The sequence below is a fragment of the Festucalex cinctus genome, chromosome 12 (genome assembly GCF_051991245.1).
Source record: "Festucalex cinctus isolate MCC-2025b chromosome 12, RoL_Fcin_1.0, whole genome shotgun sequence".
NCBI classification, from domain to species: domain Eukaryota; kingdom Metazoa; phylum Chordata; class Actinopteri; order Syngnathiformes; family Syngnathidae; genus Festucalex; species Festucalex cinctus.
Window position 1 is genome coordinate 10476960 of NC_135422.1, and position 21965 is coordinate 10498924.

The following is a 21965-nucleotide window of genomic DNA, read 5'->3' on the forward strand; positions in this document are numbered from 1 at the left end:
TCTTTCCAACCAGCAAAACCTTAAGATGAAGATGAAGAGAATTTAAGAAGTAATGCATATTCATTTTCACCAGGACGGTTTATTTATTTTTAATCACGTCTGCTGTGACATTTTTGTCCACCAGAGGGCGACAAAGACTGAAAATTGACTTTGCTATGGGCTCCATCTGTCGGCCAGCCTGAGCCACGCAATTATTGTTAAACGTGTCACTGTTTTGTGCATCAGATGTCTTGTATTTGGTTTGACGTCACATCTGGTCTAGACACTCAGCTAAATGTGGTTTGTAGATATGTCTAAAAGCTTTAAAAGCTGCCAGATAAAGTTGACAAGATAAGGCAACAAGCTGATAGTAAATGCAGTAAAAACACGAGGTCAAGATTGAAATCACATCACATGCTGATGCGCCCCTTTTTAAATACATTTTATTAAAGACAACATACAGCCAGTAAAAACATTGTTGGACAAAAAGCACAACAGCAAATATAGATTTTAGGCTGATATGATTAGAATAAAATGGTTGCCGTAAAAGCAGAACATTAAATCGACCCCACAGTATTAAAGTGGATATTTTACTTATTAGAAATGAATAATTCTGAGAATACTATACCTGCTTTTCATTATTTGTGTGTTGATTCACATTTGCCTTCTTTCTATACATATGTTGTCCTAATTTAATCCAATTTTGTATTCTCAGTTGTAATTCTAAAACAGTGTGACCAATAAATTATGATGGGGAAATGTTCTAAAAACAGGAAAACATAAATCTGCCCGTGTATACAACCACAAACAGATTACGATTTGTCACCAGCTAATAAATCTGAATATGTTTCAATGCACTATGCTGCACACATGTGACTCTATCACAAAATGACACATAGCATGAGCACATTTACAAGTCATAAATCTTTTTTTTTTCTTCCCCCTTGTCATCAGGAGGAGCGAGTGGCTGCCTTGGCGAAAGACATTTTTTTTCCAGCTCGGAACCAACCTTCATTTTCAGAGCTGCCACTAAGCAGTAAGTAGAGTTGGACAGAAACTTCAAATGTCTTTCCCGACTGATCAATAACGGATGAGAAGTGTTCGAGAAGACGGATGTTGCAATTTTCATTCATTTTTGAAGGGGACAAATAGAAAAAGTTATAATAAGAAATGCCCACAGAGAGGAATTTGCAATCCGTCTGCAGCATTTGACACCTCCAGGCACACTTTTTTTTTTTTTTTTTTTTTTTTTTTTTTCACGTGAAAATGATTAGATTTATAATAAGCACTTGCTACGTTTGAAATTGAACACATGCACAACAGGGGTCACCAATCCTTTTGAAACTGAGCTACTTCTTAGTCTTGATTAATACGAAGAGCTGCCAGTTCAATACTCACTTTTGAAATATCACATCTTCTCAAATATTGATACATTATCAATCCGAGTAATCAATGGTCGATGTGAAACACTGACCATGTGTTAATGACTTCTACAACATTGCTTGGAAATCACAATGCCCCATCATTGGTGAGTTATGTTTAAAACAGGAGGGTGTTGGGTGACCCCTTATGTACAGTCGCCATTAGGCGTAAAGGGTTTGCACAATCTAACGAGAGCCGATACAGCAGGGGTGGCAAACTGTGGCCCTTGAGGGCCGGAATCCTGCAGGTTTTATAGAGTTCCCTACTCGAAGTGCAGCTGATTCCAATTAACAAGCTCGTTATCATGCTTCTACAGACCTTGCTGATGAGCTGATCGTGAATCAGCTGTGTTGAAGAAGGGAAATATTCAAAACCTGCAGGACTGCGGCCCTCGAGGACCGGATTTTGACACTTGTGCGATACAAGATGGAAAAACATTTTCTTCAGAATACCAAAATAATGTTAAGACCTGTGTTATATTGTGGGTCAAATTGGCCTATTTTAAAGTAAGTTTTTAAAAAAAATCTGAAAATATTTGAAAAATGTAAAATAAAATAAAAAAATCCAACATGCATAAGTATCAAAAATTCACAATATTTTTTGTGTGTGGTCAAAACCCCTACAACTCTTTTATTGGATCTTATTAGATTGTGCAAGTAAAGTTTTGCCAACAGTTTTTGCATTAATCAACATTGACATTGTTCCGTATGCGCCTATGTTTGCATATATTGAACTAATGACATAAAGAACTGGCACACAATATCTTGCTATTTGGTATATAACATATCTCACAATGTCACACGTTACCGCAGTGGTTCTCAAACTGGGGTCCTCGGGCACCCACGGCTCCACGAGCTGTAATTTGGGGGTCCAACAAAATACTTAGAAGTAAATTAAGTCACATCATTTAGCATTAGCTTAGCTTTGGGCTAATCAAAAGTTTACAACACATGTTTTAATAAGCAACACAATGTGGAAATTATTTGGCTCGGGTCTGTTTCTTTGCGGGAATGAAACTGGCGTGTCACTTTTTTTGGAAGTAGTCACAAGAGTGATTGGAAAAGTTGCTAAATATGGCAACCAAATCGCTCCTCTCTGTTCACACCTTATTGTTAGTGGAAGGAGTTCATTTCAGCTGACGATGGATAAATAGTCCAATTTTGAAATGTTCAAATTATGAATAATTCCTGAGGCAACATTGTAGTTTGTTTAATTGGCGTTGAGAAAGTCCTTTAAAATGTCTCCTGTAAGGACCCAAAAAGTTTGAGAACCCCTGCAAGTACTTACAATCCGGTGCCGTGTTTGTGCTCGACTGCACATTCAAATGTTTACGTTCCACTTCTGCTCCACGTCCACCGAGGTCAGATGGAGGTGTAGTGCCTCCCGAAGCTGCTCAGTCTGATCTTCTCCGGCAGGATGATGTTCACCGAGTGTTCCGTCTCCTCGTGGCTGGCTCCGCCCGCCTCCTTCAGCAGGTGTTGGCGCTGCTGCCGCACGAGCTTGCTGTACTTGGCGTTGGCCAGCCACGCCTCGCAGCGGCCGAACAGCACGATGCCCGTGGTGGCCAGGATGACCAGGCAGGTGAGCAGGGCCAGCATCCCGAAACACAGCAGCTGACCGTGGCCGGAGAGCGCGCCGGGGGAGTGGTGCACCGTCTCTTTCAGCGTGATCTTGAGCAGATCCCTCTCGGGCGGTTGCAGGAGCTTGTGGAAGGCGTGGGCGGGGATCGAGTAGTGCTGCGGCGTCAGCGAAAACACCCGGCGCTCCGCGGGCTTGGCGGCGGCCTGATTGGGTTTAGCTTTCGGCCGGTGGTGGGCAGAACAAAGCCGGCCTGAAGACCATTTGGGGCAAAGGCAGCGGAAGGTTCCGTCTGGTTGGTGGACGCACGTGGCGCCGGTGGCGCAGGGCGCGGCGGCGCACGGAGAGACGCCGGTGTCGTTACAAGTCAAACCGATGAAGCCCGGTGGGCAGGAGCATGCGAAGGTCGCGCCGTGGTTTGTGCAGTTGCCGCCATTTACGCATGGGTTGGATTGACAGACGTCAGGCGGGATCTCACAGAAATTTCCGGAAAATCCAGAGGGGCATAAACAGGAAGCTTCCAAGGTGTCGCTCGTTTCTGTACAAGTGCCTCCATTCTGGCAAAGAGAGCTGAAGGACAGAAGAGAGACGATAATGCTCAGAAAAGTTGTCAGCACTGACAGTTTAGCGGTTCACTCGTCTGCATGCCATGTAAGTTCTCTTCAGATCTGTCCTGGGTCCCCTTTTTCCTTCTTTTTGAAAACACATTATGTAACTTTTGTCCTGTACTGATTTTGATCTCAAAAGTAGTTAGGTCCTTGTAACCACCCACCACACTACCTGTCTTCATCTATCTCTAAAATGGGTTTCAAAGATCACAAGCAAGTTAATGATGTTCCTCCGGGTAGGGTTCTGGGACCTCTTACGCTTCTGTTTTTTTTGTTTTTTGTTTTTTTGTTTTTTTGTTTTTTTGTTTTTGTTTTTTGTTTTTGTATTTCACCCACAAAATCTACATACAATCTACTAGAGTCACCCCAACTACCAGCTACAGGTTTCTTGTGGGTTTCAACATGCTTGGTGAATAAATGTTAGGATGGATGGATAAGACAATACTAATGGATGGATGATGGATGGATGGATAAGGCAATACTAATGGATGATCGGACAAGACAATACTGCTGGATGGATGGATGGATGGATGGATGGATGGATGGATGGATGGATGGATGGACAATACTAATGGATGGATGATGGATGGATGGATAAGGCAATACTAATGGATGATCGGACAAGACAATACTGCTGGATGGATGGATGGATGGATGGATGGACAATACTAATGGATGGATGATGGATGGATGGATAAGGCAATACTAATGGATGATCGGACAAGACAATACTGCTGGATGGATGGATGGATGGATGGATGGATGGATGGACAATACTAATGGATGGATGGACAATACTAATGGATGGATGATGGATGGATGGATAAGGCAATACTAATGGATGGTCGGACAAGACAATACTGCTGGATGGATGGATGGATGGATGGATGGACAATACTAATGGATGGATGGATGGACAATACTAATGGATGGATGATGGATGGATGGATAAGGCAATACTAATGGATGATCGGACAAGACAATACTGCTGGATGGATGGATGGATGGATGGATGGATGGATGGATGGACAATACTAATGGATGGATGGATGGATGGATGGACAATACTAATGGATGGATGATGGATGGATGGATAAGGCAATACTAATGGATGGTCGGACAAGACAATACTGCTGGATGGATGGATGGATGGATGGATAATACTAATGGATGGATGGATGGATGGATGGATGGACAATACTAATGGATGGATGATGGATGGATGGATATGGCAATACTAATGGATGGTCGGACAAGACAATACTGCTGGATGGACGGATGGATGGATGGATGGATGGATGGATGGATGGATGGACAATACTAATGGATGGATGATGGATGGATGGATAAGGCAATACTAATGGATGGTCGGACAAGACAATACTGCTGGATGGATGGATGGATGGATAAGACAATACTAATGGATGGATGATGGATGGATGGATGGACGATGGCTAAGACAATACTGATGAATGGATGGATGGATGATGGATGGATAAGACAATACTAATGGATGGATGGATGTATAAGACAATTCTAAAGGATAGATGGATGGGCAGACAGACCGTCTTCACATTTGTTTTGTGTCAAGGCGAGAGCCTTGTTCATTTTGTCAGAGGCGTCAGTTCACTATTTGTGCACTTGACTGTCTACAATAACCTTGACTTGTTGAAAACAGTAATTTCACAACTGTTGTTTTTGTTGAAAAGTTGACTTGAATACCTTGCAGCCATGTTCATTTCATACTGATGGATTTACTTTTCCTGTCTTTTTTTTCCCCTTCTTTTTGAACTTTGGGGTGATCAAACCTTGCTCTTTGGTCATCAGCTACTTTTATAAAGTGGTCAAATTTATGAGGTCCTTCATGACCCTTTCCTGGGGCCTTTTCAATTGTCACAAAGCAGACTATCTCACTTAAAACAATGAGTTGCCCACCTAGATTAGTTTAACTGCAACTAATGTAGCTAGAGACATGATACATTATCTGAAATGAAAGCATAGGAAATAACATTTTCTGGGGGAATTACAATGCAGCCACACTTGCAAGACATTTAATATTGGAGCAGAACGAATGAGTCACTTCCCCCGAAGCGCATGCGAGTGCACCGGGGGCACTGCTGCGAGCGTCACCGTAACTCCAACCCAGCATCTTCCCAACACAGTTTGCATCTCCTGTTCGTGTTGTGTTCATCCACCGTGGAAGAAGCTTTGTTAATGAAGACAAAATGCGGCGGAATGCAAGCGAAGGTCACGTCATCTCATTTTGAGTATGTTGAGATTCAGTTTGTACCGTTAATTTTCTCACACAAAATAGAAAGATAATGGATTTATTTATTTATGTTTGGGATCTTGGCTCGGTCTCACGGGAAGGCAGCCAGACAGACAAGCAGTATGTTGAAGAGTGTGCAGACTTGTCATCTCATTTATTTATCAAGGCTTATGGAGACGTTCCGCAACGTACTCTCAGCAGGCTTCACATTTTCAGGGCATTTTAGGATTGTTCTAATCCTCTCTTTAAACTGTTAGACTGTAAAAGTAATAATGCCCTTTCTTTAGGACATTAAAATACTGAAGGATAGCCCAAATTAAAACAGTATCCGGTTTGTTTGTTTTTTGCCCGGCTTTAGTCAAAATACCCCAAAGATCAATAATTGCAGCATTTGAAGCTGAAAGTCTAAACAACCATAACAATAACCTTCTCTAAACATCCACGTTGAAAGCAGCTGGGGGTGGGGGGGGTGGGGGGGGGGGGGGGTGGGGCTTGCCTGCCTCATGGTTATGAGCTCCCTACTGTGTGGTGTCGCCAAAACAATTTTATGACGTGGGCGGCTCACAAAAAATTAATTGGTCGTGTAATTTCACACTTGATGGGCAAGTCGGAACTGTAGAGACGCAATTATTTGTATACAAGCAATTATAACGTCAACTTTCCATTATATGCCCCCTTTACATTGCCAATTTTATGATGATTAGCCCGTGAGGTCCATTTGTGGCTTTATAGGGGAAGTCAACCTTTGACATTTCTTGACAATACTGTCATATGTGACCTCACCAATCTCAACATGATTAATATTAACATTTTTGGAATATGAGTTATGCAGCAAAATCCAGCCATTTTGGCGGCCATTTTGCCACTTGCTGTCGACTGAAGATGACATCACAGTTGCTCAGGCAATGACCAATCACAGTTCACCTGTTTTCTGATTGGTTGTGATCTGAGACCTGAGCAAATTTGACGCCATTTTCAATCGACAGCAAGTAGCAAAATGGCCGCCTTCTGATTTGGATCCAACTGTTGGATTTTGCTGCTTAACTCGTATTCCACTAATGCAATATTAACCAGAATAGTGTATTTAGACTACTGGGGCTGCATAGAACATATTGTCAATAATTTTTTGGAGGGTTGACTTCCCCTTTAATTGTGGAGTATGAATGCCTTCAAGGGACAAAAGTCATTTGGCAAAATGCTCTGTTCTAAAATTCAAACTTGAGTTCTCTATCTGTGTCATCTCGGATCAAATGACATTCAAACCCGATCCAGTTCATGCTTGGATAATAATCTTGATAATTGAAGAAAGTTCAGTGGTTTTAGTTAGCCCTTCATCAGTAACCATGTCTGGTTACTTTTTGGTTAAGACGATTTGAGCGGTGTCCGATTACTTTTGTTAGCTTTAGTAAGCGTTTCATTGTCATTATAATCGGAGCTAAGTTGCCATGTGGATGACTGAGGAGTGTTATTTCTACAGAAAAGCACCTTATTGTGGGAATGATGAAGCATTCCCACATATGTTTTTTGTGATATTTTATTCTCCACACTTTTTTGCCGCGTAACAACTCCCACATAATACTTCCAATTTACATTGTTCAAATTTCAACTAGCTTTAAAAATTCACTCCTTCCGGGGTATATATCGTGTGATTCCACATTACTTTCAGTATTTGTACAATTTAACATTTAACACCAACTTTTACCCATTCATTTTCATTCATTGGGACAGACATTGAACTTTTTCTAAGTATCGCTAAGTATCATTTCCACTTATCATCATTACCAGCTGTCTGATACTGCTCGGTGGCACAGTTGGTAAAGCACAGTGTCCAGTAACCAGGAGGTCATAATTTCATAATGTATCTCTATTTACTTCATAAGCATTCCACATGCATTCAAATCTTAGCATTCAGCTTTCAGCATTCCCACGCAATTTCTCCAGAAATTGCACTTAGTCTAGTTCAAAGTGGAGTTTCAACAGAACATACGTTGTATTGGTACTCGTCCATCCTTAGTTCCGATTATTGCTTAATAATTCTCCTACCCATCAATGAGGCAGACGTTCTTCCTCAGCTGGCAGGTCGGTCCGGTGAAACCTTGGGGACAGACGCACAAGTACCCCCCCTCGCCGGTCTCTATGCAGGTGGCGTTCCCGGCGCAAGGCCGTGACGAGCACAGGCGAGTATCTGTGGTGACACACAAAAAGCGTTCTGTTTTTAGCGCTGACGTCTTTTTTTTTTTTTTTTTTTTTCCTTTTCTTCCCACGTGCTTGGCAACGTCTCGCCTCATGCCCTCCATTTCCACTCCGCCGCTGCAGCGTTGCCTGCTAGAACTCCCAAATCATTTTCTGTAATGACGGGGAAATGTGTTCTCAAGTACCTTCTTTAACGATTAGGGTCACCTTTAGTGATCTTCTTTAGTAACCGCCCCAAATCTAAAAATAAAACCCAGTATATTTTATATGTCCCCTGGGGCTCCAATGGAGGCCTGATGATGTTTGCTGCTGTGCGTGTGCTACTTAATGGGGGGTCTCACCTTGGTCACACAGGCTGCCCACCCAGCCCTGTTGACACACGCACTGCCACGCTTTCTCGCACGAGCCGTGCAGGCAGCCCGGGAAGCGGATGCAGCGCTCGCAGTGCTCTCCTTGCCAGCCTGGTTTGCACCTGGGGGGGGGGGGGGGGGGGGCAATCCCGAACTATTAATACAACGCACACTCTGCCCTTGTCCCCATAATGCCAGCAAGCTGAGATGAGGTTTTGATTACAACCAGAAAATCCATTGTTTGTACAAACAGTGATGTATTAAAAAGCGCAGGATATGAGTTTTTCTTATCACAAAGCATCACTACCTGCACTTTCCAGTCTTCTCACAAAATCCATTCTCTGCGTCGCAGCTGCATCCCCAACCTCGCGAGAGAGACGCATTGTTTCAAAACACAATAAAAGGAGTTGGCGGCGTGACGTTTTGTCTAATCTCGTTACCTCCGGCGACGCCTGCGACGGCGACAAACAAGAGCACGGCCGTGAGATGCATTGTGATAGTCATTCTGGAGCAAATTCCTGCAAATAAGAAATATGTTGAATAGTTTGAGATTTCAAAATACATCACTATTGTTCAAAGTTGACAAACGGAGACCTCCTAAAAGTTCCATAAAACAGTAAAGGCGCGCTTTTGCCATCATAAATGCGTCTTGCATGCACAAAGCGCACGCATGCAATGTAGACAAAGGGATAAGCACTTCCTTCCTCAAAGCTTCACTTCAACCCTCAAAATCACCCCAATCATATACACACAAAATGATCTTACCTATGTAGCACCGGCGTGCAGTCTCCGGGTGATGTGACTCATATTTGAGGGATGCGTCGGGGCTGGGAGAGCCAAGAGCCAGGGCGCGCAGATGGAAGTGATAACAGGGCTGCTCTAGATGGAGACGGGTGGGGGGAGGACCCGGCGGCTTTGACGGGACTGCTGCATCGAGCAGCAGCCCGGTGAAACAAGCTCCTCCCACCTCATAAAAGGGCGCGTGTGCGTAAAGGCAGCGTGAGTCCAACCCCCACCTTACCCCGGGTTTACACCGGTTGCGGTTGCGGTGCGGTGCGTCTTGACTGCGTGCTCCGGACGGGTCCATTTTTTGGCCAATCCACACAGCTGCGGTCCGGCAGCTCCGTCGCCGACCACTTCCCGCCGTGTCTCGCGTGACCGCGCGGTCATGTGGCATTAAAAACAACGACAAACACACAGAAAGTCTGTGCTCAACAGAGAAGCAGAAAGAGAGGTGGACTTTTTTTATTTTGTGGCTTTCTACCTCCAATATAAACCTCTCCTCGTCCATGTTCGCTGGTGTCTAAACCGTGAATGAGCACCTCGCACGTTAACTCCAGGCCCGTCTACGCCCACATCACGTTTTGCTAGCACGCTTGCGAAATAGGAGCTGGCGAGTGTTTTATTCTGAAAGGTAACCGGAAATTTATTTTGAAACTGCGTCGGTCTTCCTGTCCCGCTCGATGTGTTTTGTGCTAGCTTGCCATTTGCCGGAGGCCTACCGCTGCGGCGTCCGGCAAAAATAGAAAATAGCAGCTGAGACGCAGTCGACACGCAACGCACCCGCAAGCGGTGTAAACTGCACCATTCGAATGAATGGAATCTAATTGCTTGCGTCGCCGGAACGCACCGCAACCGCACCGCAACCGCAACCGGTGTAAACCCGGGGTTATCCCCCGCCACCTCTTCCGAAGGGCTGAGGGACATGTGCAATCAAGTGCCACCGTTCTGTTGCCTGTGACTGCCAAGGTAATGAGACTGCCCCAGTGGCGATCAGGACAACTACAAGATTACTGTCCCTCTTACTGCCTGCCTTCAAATGTATAAATTGCAACAATAAGGAAACATAATTTCAATTGTATGGCTGACCTAGCAGAACACAGAAACAATATTCCTGAACATGTCATTTGTTGTTCACTTGTTGCTTGGCAGACTTCGTAGGGCTCCATTATTTCTGCCCCACATTCCAATAAACACAAGACTCACAAGATTGAGGATAATGTGCAGGAATAGGAAGAAAAGTACACAGGAAAAGGAACAAAGTTAGCAAAAGAGAAACTCGATCCTCTTGAGGATATTTCTGTTAAAACTAAACAGGAGGAGGAAGTTAGTGAGATCAGAACCTCAGGCATGCTAGGGATACTACCCCAAAAAGGACACAAACGGGAACTCAGAGCATAAGAATGCAAAGAAACTCGTCACGACTGTGAAATGATATTTCTTTAAAAACACGACAGGAACTCAGACATGCTAACTATGTTTAGACACAGGTACAGGAACATTAAGTAAGTAGGAACAGGAACACTCCAAGGATATTACTTCAGAAACAACAAAGGGTCAGGAGACCAGAGAGTCATATCGTAACAGGAATTCAGCCAAAATGAATAATACTTCAAAAACCACGCGGGAACAGCTGGATCAGGTGAGCAGGAATTCAGACACGCTGAGGATATTACAATAAAGACAACAAAAGAGCAGAGAGGAAGCTGGAAATTGGAACCCATACATTCTGTTATCTCAGTCAGAAACAATACATCAGGAACAGGACATTTGACAATATGGATAATACTTCAAAAACAACACAAGAACAGGAAGTCAAAGGGTACAAGAATTAACCCACACTAGTACAAGTACAAGTACAAGAACAGAAGCATAAAGTCAACACTTAAGGACGTCAACACCAAGAACCAGGAAGTCATACATTCCAGGGATACTAATTACAGAGCTAGCTTGGTTGGCACCCCATCGCATTGCTGTGGTTTTCAAACACAAAGAAATGACAGTGCACACAGAAAAGGTTCAAGGAATACATTTGTTAATACTTTAAAAAAAAATTTTTTTTATGAATAACAGTCTTGCATAACTCAGGGAGGGCATAAGGCAAATTCTTATTTTACTTACCCAAAACAGGCAAGCAAATCACTTTTTTCTTATTGTCTGTCTGGTCAAGTGAGGTGAAGTAGCTTGCACACACGGTGCCCATCTGCCATCCACAATAATGTCCGACTATTTTTAGTCCACTTATTGCTGTCCACAGTCTTTCCCTTCGGACTGACAAGGACAGCGTTATTTTCCTCCGATGGACGTTTTGATGACGGAGATCATTCAGTCATCCTTGGGAGATGAATCATCATCAACACAAGCGTTAAAGCTTTTCTTGCATGTCGTTTACACATAGCGAGGGATTGTTTTGTAAATGAATCCATCCTGCATTGAGCTTCCACCAATGCTGTGGTCCTCGCCGTCTAGACTGAAACAGTGCGAACAGGGACTCTCATATGAATGCAAATAGAAGCAAATCAATATATTTTTTCCCTAATCAAATTGCTTGTGAAGGGAAGAAGAGAAAATCCCGAGGATCAATCTGCTTTTCCCTTTCCCGAAGCCACAAAGGCGGCCTGACATGAATGCAGGCGAAACCTGAGATTTGATGCCTTCCCTCACTTCAATTTGTTTGGTGCGCTTCTTGGCCATCCTCGTGAGACAACGGACCTGAGACTTACGTTTCAATCGTTGCCTGGCAGATGATAGTCTCCCCTTTCTCAGGCTCCTATGTGTGCTTTATTAGCGTGAAGGAATCGTCCATCAATCTATTTTTTTTTTTTTCTTTTTTTCACCAGCCCGGCTCTAATCTGGCGTTTATCTCATTTTATCTATCTGCTCCATGCTGCGGTGATTCTGATGTTACGGATGCATGCGTAAGTCAGGATGGGAAAATGGTTTGTATGGAACAAAAAATTCAGTCCTTTTTAGGGCCCGAGCAGCGGCGGCACCGGCGGCGGTGCCGCTGCGAGGCCCGATTGTTTTTGTAGGAATTCTTCTTCTTATTATTATTATTATTATTCTCCGCAAACAATCGCATTTTTGAGACACTAAACGTGAACGAAAACTCACCAAACTTTACACGCACATCGGGCCTGGCGAAAAATTTGATATTTTAAAGTCGCCATACATGATAACAGAAAAATGGCTCCATAGCGCCACCTACATAGGTTAAACGGATCCCTGTCCCGCTACGATTGTCCTATGGCGACGAAAATTGTGTGGCACCTGTAGCACATCCAGATGAACAAAAACCTCTTTGATAGTTGTACCCTAAAATAGACAGGAAGTGAGGTATGATCATTTGAATGTCCAATTTTGGCCTATTTTTGCACATTTACAGGGGTCATACTTTTGCCCACTTCTCCTACACGGTTAACCCGATTGAGTTCAAACTTGGGATGTACCATCTCAACACCTGGGACAACACCATGGTAAAAAATCTAAAGTTTTTGACATACTATATGACGGCGGCAAATTTAGAGTTTCAAAATTCTTACTTAACGTAGTATTGCCGGCCATCACTCTCGCAGCCTAGATACAGGAGCGCCAAAACAATGCCTTCGTGAGCCATCAATCAACCGCCTCAGATCGGCCATCTCTGATCCGACGACTGGCAAAGTTTCACACATGTTCAGCTGCTCGGCTTCTGAAGACAAATCACAGAGGCTGTCTCCCCCTGTGATCGATTATCATCTGGACTCTCATCGTTGTCCTTTGTTTTATTTTGTTTTTTTCTTAACAGTGTGATTTACAGGACAAATGGCTGCTCGCCGCAATAGAAATCTCACGTTTAGCAACAAAGACAAAACTGTTTAACACTTACAGTCGCAGGACCAAAACCAAACCAGTAAACATTCTGTCCAAATGATTTCAAAGCAAAAACAATTATCCTTCACATTTGCAAGATGGACATCTAGCTATGTATTTTATGTTTTTGAGCTGTTGTATATAAGATTGCGTTGTACATAAGAATTTTACCCTCTCTCACGTTTTTGTTGCGTTACAAAACTAATAAATGTACTGATTTTAAAAAAAAAAGGATTAGGGTTAGAGAAGGTGTTGGTGGCACTCTCATGAGCAGACTCGATTTTTGACGATTCGTTCACGATTCGATTTTTGACGATTCGAGCACGATTCGATTTTTGACGATTCGATTTTTTAAACGGTTCGATTTTTTTTGCCGATTCGATTTTTCCCGACGATTCGTTTTTTTTTCGCCGATTTGTTTTTTTTTTCCCGACAATTCGATTTTTTGACGATTCGTTTTTTTTTTTGACGATTTGTTTTTTTGACGATTCGATCTTTTGACGATTCACTTTTTTTGACGATTCGATCTTTTGACGATTCGATTTTTTTTTAACGATTCGATTTTTTTTCTTTGCCGATTCGGGTTTTTTTACGATTCGATTTTCCGGCGATTCGATTTTTTTGACAATTCGATTTTTTGGGGACGATCCAAATGTTTCTATGTTGTTGTTGTTGCTGCTTTTTTTTTTTTTCGTACAACAAGTCTCCTATTTTGTGTGACAGGAGCTGCCATGTTAGTCAGACCTTGTCAACAGCATTCTGTGCTCTGTCTGTTCTCTACAACTCATTCTTGCCAGGAATAAATCACAAAGGCAACTCAATGATTTCTAGCAATAGAAAAACAATTTCCAAAACGCTATCTATTTGTTAAATCTTCTAGTAGTTGGAAAGGTTCATGAGCTGGGGAGTGGATATTTCGACTTTGGCGGGATGAAACGATTCTCACTGTTAATCTTCATCAAGATTAGCTGTGCACTGAGAAGATATCCAATAAAACAAATTGCACGCAGAGACAAACTCAGATGTGATTACCAGCATAGATGAGTTATTTAAAGCATAGTAAAAAAAAAACAGGAGTGAGTCAGAAATGTCATTGAAATTCTCGGCACGAGGATGGGAAAGGGGAGCAGCTCTATCAGCATGCTGAGATATGATTAAACAAATCCCTAGCCTGTCAACAAATACAGCCAGGGCAGCCACACGGCACATCATTTCGTTCCAACGTGGGCACCCGCTCTATTTGCAAAATAAACATAAAACACTAGATCACACTAACACAAAAACAGAAGGGAATTGGTACCTATTGAATACATAGCTGGATACTATATACATGGATGGTCATCTTTATATATTTAAATAAAAATTAAAAAAAATTAAAAAAATAAAAATAAAAAGCCCCTTTTTTATTTTTTTTTATTTTTTTATTACATTTTATACTGATGTGCATTGTCATAAGTGATTCAGTTTTCCAGCAAGCCAGAAATAAAACCGATGATTTTACACAAGCTATGTTCTGGAGTTGCTGAATAAAATATGTTGCTAAAGTACAAGTACTTTGATAATGTCAAATAATCAACATATTAAGTTCCTGTTAGATTGGTGCCGATTGTAGCGTACTTACCGAAGTGGCCCGTGAGTGTAAATACATCAATTTGGTGGCCGGCCGGCCTCTGGTGAGATTAGGTGGCTTATTTAATTGCCAACTGGGTGAAAAGGTGAGAGATAAAAGTGCGCCGTCGCTTACTCATTTGCGCAGTGTGAGTCCCATTAGGACACTTGAGCAGCTGAAAATGCAGCCCAATATGGTCTTTCGCAATGAGGCCACGGGACCGCCTGAAAAACTGCTACATCATTCATGAACGTGCAGAACAGCATCACTTCTGTTAATCGCACACACACAAAAAAAGAAAAAAAAAAGGCTCCATTGAATTGCAGATTTATTTGTGGAATATACTGATTATAAGAGACATTTGACCATTTTTCCCAATTCAAAACAATTTCCCAGTGACTTAATTTTACTCTCCCCAAATGAGCCAATTGCAACCCTGTACCCCTTTTTTTGATTTCGCTACTATACCCACACGGGGCGGAGCTAGGGGGTTACGATGAGACGAGCAGCTGCAACTTAACCTATGAAGAAAAAAGTGACAGCACATAAAGACAGTCAAAAGATCGTATTTTCACTCAGCACTTCATCTTCAAGCTGCCAAATTAAACGTGTCCATTTATGTGCAGCAAACACAAATACGCCTACCATCCGCATCAACAACTTGGCTGAACATTCATCATGTGGATGGGCAGGCACTCCAGAGGCACAACTGTGTATACAAGACATCCAAAAGCCTTTTTTTTTCCATATTATGTCCCTTTTAAAGGAGATCCAGCTGCATATTGTATATATTTTTGTGGTAGCTTAGGCTCCTTGTTATCGGGCCGCCAGTCCCTCTTTTCAATGCATCTGAAGGACGCTAAAGTATAAGAATCCTATTGATTTGAGAGGCTTTGCAACAGAATACACTTGCAAGGCCAGTATGGTTGATTTGGTCCAGGTCAGACAAATCCTTGGTCACAGTGCTCCACTGCTCTGAAAGGTTAATTGCCTGTCAATGACAGAATCCTATATCATTTCAAATATGCTCTTCAGTTCTCTGTTATTCTGTAAAACATTTTTTTCCCACAGTTGAGCCACTGAGAAGAAACTCAAGTTTTGTCATTATTAGGTTTAGAAAATGAAAATGTGTGTCTTTTAGATCAACGATTCTGATTTTTTACAGTAATGTACCACCTCAAAACATACTTGAGGGGATAAAGTGCATCTCATAATATTTCCAACTCATCTTAAATTAAAATATGACCATTAAAAATAAAGGGATTACAGACAATTTGATTTTGAAAAATAATAATTTTAAAAAAGTACAGAAATGAGTCTATCACCATAACGAGCTTACTGACAGGGTAGACAATGACAGAATGGACATTTTAGGCTACTGTTAGCATTAATGAGCACATGGCGAATCTTCACTTAGCAACATGATTCAAATATTTACTTGTAGAATTAATGTCATTTAATTGTTTAGCCACTATTACGCACATAGGAGATAGCAGAACGGTGTGGGACAAGTCAAAAATCACATACAACCAACATAAAAAAAATAATTAAAAAAAATGCAAGAAACATTTGTGTGCAAATGTTTGGCTACTTGCTATATAAGACATCAGCGTTTAATTATACTGCCACATTTTCATGCTGACTAAGTGATTCTGATGAGCACCCCCAAAGGCACTCTATACTAATATTGACCCACATGCAGCAAGGACTCTAATAATTGAAGCCATAATAAGCTATGATCATACTGCATATCGCAGCCATTCCGTATGTGACAATTTACTAGCTTGTCAACTAAAAAAATCGAGTTGATTTTCAAATCTATGTAGAGCCTTATTGCAACTAGGGAAAATCTACTGCCTAGAAATGCCACAAGATGATGTCAAAACACTACTTTTGTCGAAATGATGCTGTGCCACTTCAGCACCAACATGTCACGAAAAAAGCTTTTCAGCTGATATGTTAAAAAAAAAAATGAAAAAATAAAAAGCTGCAAATTTGCGAATTGTGGCGGTTCACTTTATTGTACATTACAAAATGTTTGTGGTTCTGATAGTCTTTTTCAGTATCCTGACTACCAGCAATTCAAATTTGTCCTCTGTAGTGGACCTTTTTAAACCTGAATATCTCCCACCCAGTGCATACGACTGAATTAACTCTCTTTGTATATAGAGGACATTCAGAGCTTCCCAATGATACCAAATGTGTAGGGGTGGGCCTTTGCTACCTTTGATTGCATCATAAAAAAAATCAGAGCAAGCACTTTTTAGGGAAGAGGATGGAAAAGTAAGTGTATCACACTTTTTATTGAACAAATTTAGGCTTTAAGTGTTAGCATGTTTTCTATAAGACTCTTGAGAACACATTAAAGTATTGTTTGAATTATTTTAACTGCATTTGAGCCTCGCATTTAAGTTTAAAAAAAATGTCCTCTGTAGTGGACACATCATAGCTTTTTTTATTTTTTATTTTTTATTTCTTTTTCTGTATTCCAGTTACTTCAAAAAGATTGGGGACAATTTTTTTCCCCTGGTAGTCAGGAGGATATGAATGCAACACCCCTATTGATTGTTCGGGTTCAAGGGTCACACTGGTGTAGCTACCAGTGCTCCACTTCAACACAATTCTCAATCCCTTTTCCTCACGGCTATTCGTTGTTTGCTTTACAGGGACAGCACAATGTCTTCTTTGAATGTTGCTTTCAACTTGACTGCCCTTCACTGCAAGTTTGCACCATCAAAAACCTTCTGTAGGTTATTACACATGACAAAAAAAGGCGATAGAAAAAAGAAAAGATGACCTTTTTTTTCTCCAGACTTGCAGCACGTTGTGAGCGCGTCTTGCACTGCTCTTACATCAACGTTGTGAAAAGCAGAGAAATGTTGCAATTCATCAAAAAAAAAGATGCTTTTCTCTCGTTTCTTTTAAGCGTCTACGCGTGCGGCTTGCACGCTTTCTATACAACAATGCATCATTATGTGCTGCCTTTTACAACTTCTTAATTGGTCTCACCTTTTCCTCTAGTCAGGAATGAATTGGTTTGTTTACACAAGTCAAAACAAGGAGAACATGACGTAAAAAATAAAAAACTGAGGAGGAACATGAAAATAAGCCCACACTAATAAATAATTAGTCTTTGAATGTTTTTGCAAATAACTGCTAAAAATATTCAGTCCACATCACAACATCGCTGGCCCCATTAAATCCACGGGGCCAGATGTTAGAAGGCCCAAACTGCCCAACTGGCTTCACGTGGAGGAACCCGAATGACTCCGAGCGCCATTTACCATCTGCGCTGTGTTGCGAAATGTTACCTAAATTGAATTAGCCCGAAGTCGTGAGGCCGTCCTCGCCATGGCAACGGCGGTCTCGCGCTCATCAGGATGGAGATGCTGGAAGCAGATGGACGAGACTGATGGCCACTCGGGGAACATTGCTACAGGAAAGGAAAAAAGGGGAGCAATTCAGAGGGAGTTTTCAAAGTCGAAAAATGATTGCAGACGAATGACATCTTCAATTTGGCGTTACCAAGGGAACGCAGAGAAGATGTAGTCTAGGCAGCTTAGATTGTATGGAATGTTATGAATATGTACACATTTATATTATATTATAACATGACTTGTTAGTCACAGCACAAACTGACGTCCTGTCGCTGGGTTGAAGTTAAAGAGAAGCACAGAACCTGGCTCAGCTAACCAACCTCTGATCTGTCTTTCTGGGAACAAACAAATCTATCCATCTCACCTTCTATCTGTCCGTCCATTCTGATTACAAAAAGGTAGATGGACAAAGTTGTAATTCATTTAAATTGGTTAAAAACTAAATAACGAAATGTAGTGATTGTGACTGGTGAGGTTCCTCAGGGTAGACTTCTGTGAACATCTGATTTTGGTTTATAAATAACAATGAAATGATTCATGAGATTCCTCAGGGTAGTGTACTGGGCCCCATTTTTTTCGTGGGGTTTCTCTAATTTTGTTAGATACATTTCACAGAAACTTTCCTTTCCCCTAAAAATTTGACGACACATTTTTTTTACTTGTACAGTTCTAGTACACTCTGGTGGTTAGTTTATTGGAGCAGTTTAATTTTAATTAGGAATGTTTTGGCTCCTGTGGCAGTCATCACCCCCATAAATTATTTATATAAGCAAATATTTTTCTTAATACAACATACTATGCGCCGCTTAGCTAATAACATGACATTGATATATGATGTGACATGGCCAAGCCTATTTCTTTTTCACTGCTGTTATGTACCAAAACAAAATATTCTGTACTTTTTTTCCAACATGAAATTGTTTTTAACAATATTGATAATTATTTGTGCATTCCTTTTTGAGTTGCGTTGTAGTAACAATTCATTTCTGTAACTTCCACAGGAGCAGGTTTTTGCGATGACAGACGGTGAGGGAATAAAGTGAGCGTCTCTGACGTCTTTTAGCATTCACATTCACAATTCATTTCTTTAGACTTGGTTGTACGAGCGTGTGGTTGGCATGGCAACATCGCCCTAAAGAATCAGATCTGTTAAAGCTTTGTGCAGACCCGTCGAAGAACCCGAAACAGATTGCTGTCGAGGGGTGTTCTGTTGTTGATACGTGGGAGGGGTGGCGTGTGTGGTTTGTGATTGCCAAACAGCGGAGAAAACAAACACCACCAGATGATGCCAGAAAGTGTGTGTGCACTGTGTGCGTGGGTGGATACCTCCCATGTCATTTAGACACTATCTGTTCAGAATTGTTAACACTACAAGATATAGTTTACAATTCTGCAACACTTCCCCATAGATTCTCAGTAGAAAATTGGATATTGTTTTGCTACACCGCCTTTTTTTTTTTTTACCTTTGCGATGTGATGACACCTCAGAACTGAATGCCATTTTATCTCCGCAAAGCATCTTCTCTTCATTCAGTGCAATACAAACAAGCCCACAGGGACCAGCAGGAAAAGAGGAAAACCAATATACAGTATATTAGTTGTACTATACTATCCTCAGATGGTGCACAATGATCCTTTAGCATTTATAACATGCTAGGTTCTATCTATCTATCTATCTATCTATCTATCTATGTAATAGCGAGCTAGCTTTCTATTTGGTAGCAAGCTAGCTAGCTATTATTTAGCAATTCTATTCTATCGTATCTATCTATTGAGTCTATCTACTCAATCTATTGACTATTTATGATAGTGAGCTAGTTTTCTATCTATCTATCTATCTATGTAATAGCGAGCTAGCTTTCTATTTGGTAGCAAGCTAGCTAGCTATTATTTAGCAATTATATTCTATCGTATCTATCTATTGAGTCTATCTACTCAATCTATTGACTATTTATGCTAGTGAGCTAGTTTTCTATCTATCTATCTATCTATCTATCTATGCATCTATCTTATAGCAAGCTAGCTTTCTATCTGGTAGCAAGCTAGCTATTATCTAGCAATTATTGTATTGTATCTATCTCTTGAATCTATTGACTATCATTGATAGCGAGCTTTCTATCTCTCTATCTACCTACCTACCTAAACCCATCCATCCATCCATCCATCCATCCAATGTTAGGAGCTAGCTTTCTATCTGCTAGCTAGTCATTACATTCCATCTGTCCATCTGCCCGCCCGTCCGTCCCACCATAGCGGTAACAATTGGCAAATAAATAGTGTTAATTATTATAACTGGGTTAGTGGGTTTAAACTTAATAACTAAATGTAACCATCCATTGAGAGATGCAACTTCAACAAAGTTTCTTGACACAAAGATGCAATAAGACGGCGGCAAAAAGGTTTGGGCCGCTTCAGGCGTTTCAGCAAATACCCACGTTTTTTCAGCAGATACTGGAAAAAAGGGTCGGTAAATTGGTGAATTTGCGAGAAGGCGTTGTATTGTATTGTCGCACATCACCAGCCAATCATCCCACCCTTGCCGAGGTGATTAACAGGAGCGCGCCGTTATCCATAATAGCTTTACCAACCCTGCTCAGAATTTCTGCTTGGCAGATCAATAAAGAGCTTTAAGTCTCAGCACGTTCATGTTTTTTCTTTTCCTAGAATACTTAGTCCTGACTTTGAAACAAATCAATCAATAACTAAAGAGGAGAGGGAGGGAGTAAAATGTGAGCAATGTTGACCACAATTGTGAAGAAGCCTGCTGCTGCAATCAGTCTTGTGCTGCCTCTTCACACAAATTGGCCATAATTTATCAACTCGAGTGTTGCTCATCAATGCTGCTCTACGCTTTTAGTGCCTAAACGTGAAGGTTTTCAACAATGCTGAGGGTCCATTAATAAGACATTCTCATTTGTTTGCTTTGCTTTCATGTCGACAAATGACGGCAGAAACATCAATTAAACGCAGCGAGGAACAAGAGCGGTGAATTTCTTCAGGGTGGGATCATCATCACAAAACGTTTGGTCAAGCTCTGACCTTGGGCTGCGGAGTTATTGGAATTTTATGATTTATGATGAGTCAAACTTTGCTGCCATGCTCAGCCCACAAGCAAAATCACACACTCAAATGTTTTGCAATTTCGTCTCGTGTCTCGTCTTGACGTGGTTCAAAATTTGGTAGCAAGGTGCAAAAATGATTGGTGGTGTTATGAGGATGGGAGTTACTCAAAATAGCTCACCATAATCTGGGAGTACTTTAAGTTTTAATGAATCTGCCTTTTATTCAATCACGTCGCAAACTATCAATACACATCAAGTTTGCTTGAGTGATGCGAAGTGATGCTTTATTGACCGCCTCATAACTATTATCCATTATTGATTATCTGCCGCCGACATGATAGGCGATGGAGGAGTGAAGTCTTCCTTTGCACGTCTACGCAAACCCGTGCCGAAGTGACGGCACCCGTCTGTGTGCCGACACGCGCCGCAGTGGCTGCCTATGAATTATTCATGTCACAGGCGCCAAAAAAAAAGAAAAAAAAAAAAAGAAAAAAGCTGGAGAAGATTCAACCTCTCATATCTGGCAGCTGTGGAGTGTGGATAAAAAGACTCCTTTGGAAGGACGCTTATTTTGCCGGCAGTGGCTCTCTCGCATTAGATGTGCTTTTTATTGTATGTTGTTTTTATTCATTTTCTGCTTGTGTCCCAGCACTGTGACTGGGTGAAATTGAAGCTTGTGTTCGTGATACCGTTGCTTTGTGTCAATGCATGTTGTAGCTTCATAGATAAAAGTCATTGATAATTTATTAATGAATCTTAAAATTGCAATACTGTATATGCATATGCCATTATTATATATGGGGGATTATTTCTCATGGGTTTGTGTCTGTTACCAATCAAAAGAAAACTAAATCAGAGTTAAAACCTAGAGCAAATGCGAGTGCTG

General features: G+C 41.4%; 2 protein-coding genes and 1 long non-coding RNA gene across 7 annotated transcripts in view; 1 reads left to right on the top strand and 2 right to left on the bottom strand.

Moving 5' to 3' along the window:
• Nucleotides 1-1219, top strand: part of LOC144031641 (uncharacterized) — a 35096-nt gene extending 33877 nt beyond the window's left edge. Inside the window, exon 4 of the long non-coding RNA XR_013287571.1 lies at nt 934-1219. This is a non-coding gene — a long non-coding RNA (uncharacterized LOC144031641). The remainder of the gene's footprint in view (nt 1-933) is intronic.
• Nucleotides 405-10006, bottom strand: dlk1 (delta like non-canonical Notch ligand 1). The gene is made up of 6 exons (XM_077538968.1): nt 9165-10006; nt 8840-8917; nt 8707-8764; nt 8391-8521; nt 7900-8041; nt 405-3549 (listed from the first exon to the last, which is right to left on the bottom strand). Exons 1-6 carry the CDS (start codon nt 9688-9690, stop codon nt 2763-2765), a joined length of 1722 nt encoding a protein of 573 aa, XP_077395094.1. The 5' UTR covers nt 9691-10006; the 3' UTR covers nt 405-2762.
• Nucleotides 10007-10079: 73 nt separating this feature from the next.
• The window catches only part of wdr25 (WD repeat domain 25), an 87735-nt gene continuing 75849 nt past the window's right edge, over nt 10080-21965 (bottom strand). For 4 of the 5 annotated variants that reach the window (XR_013287464.1, XR_013287461.1, XR_013287462.1 and 1 more), the window contains one exon: nt 16925-18073. The gene's annotated coding sequence lies outside the window, so the exon portion shown is untranslated. Of the gene's footprint in view, nt 11650-16924; nt 18074-21965 lie in introns of those variants that run through there. The other variant, XR_013287463.1, reaches the window with a different exon arrangement.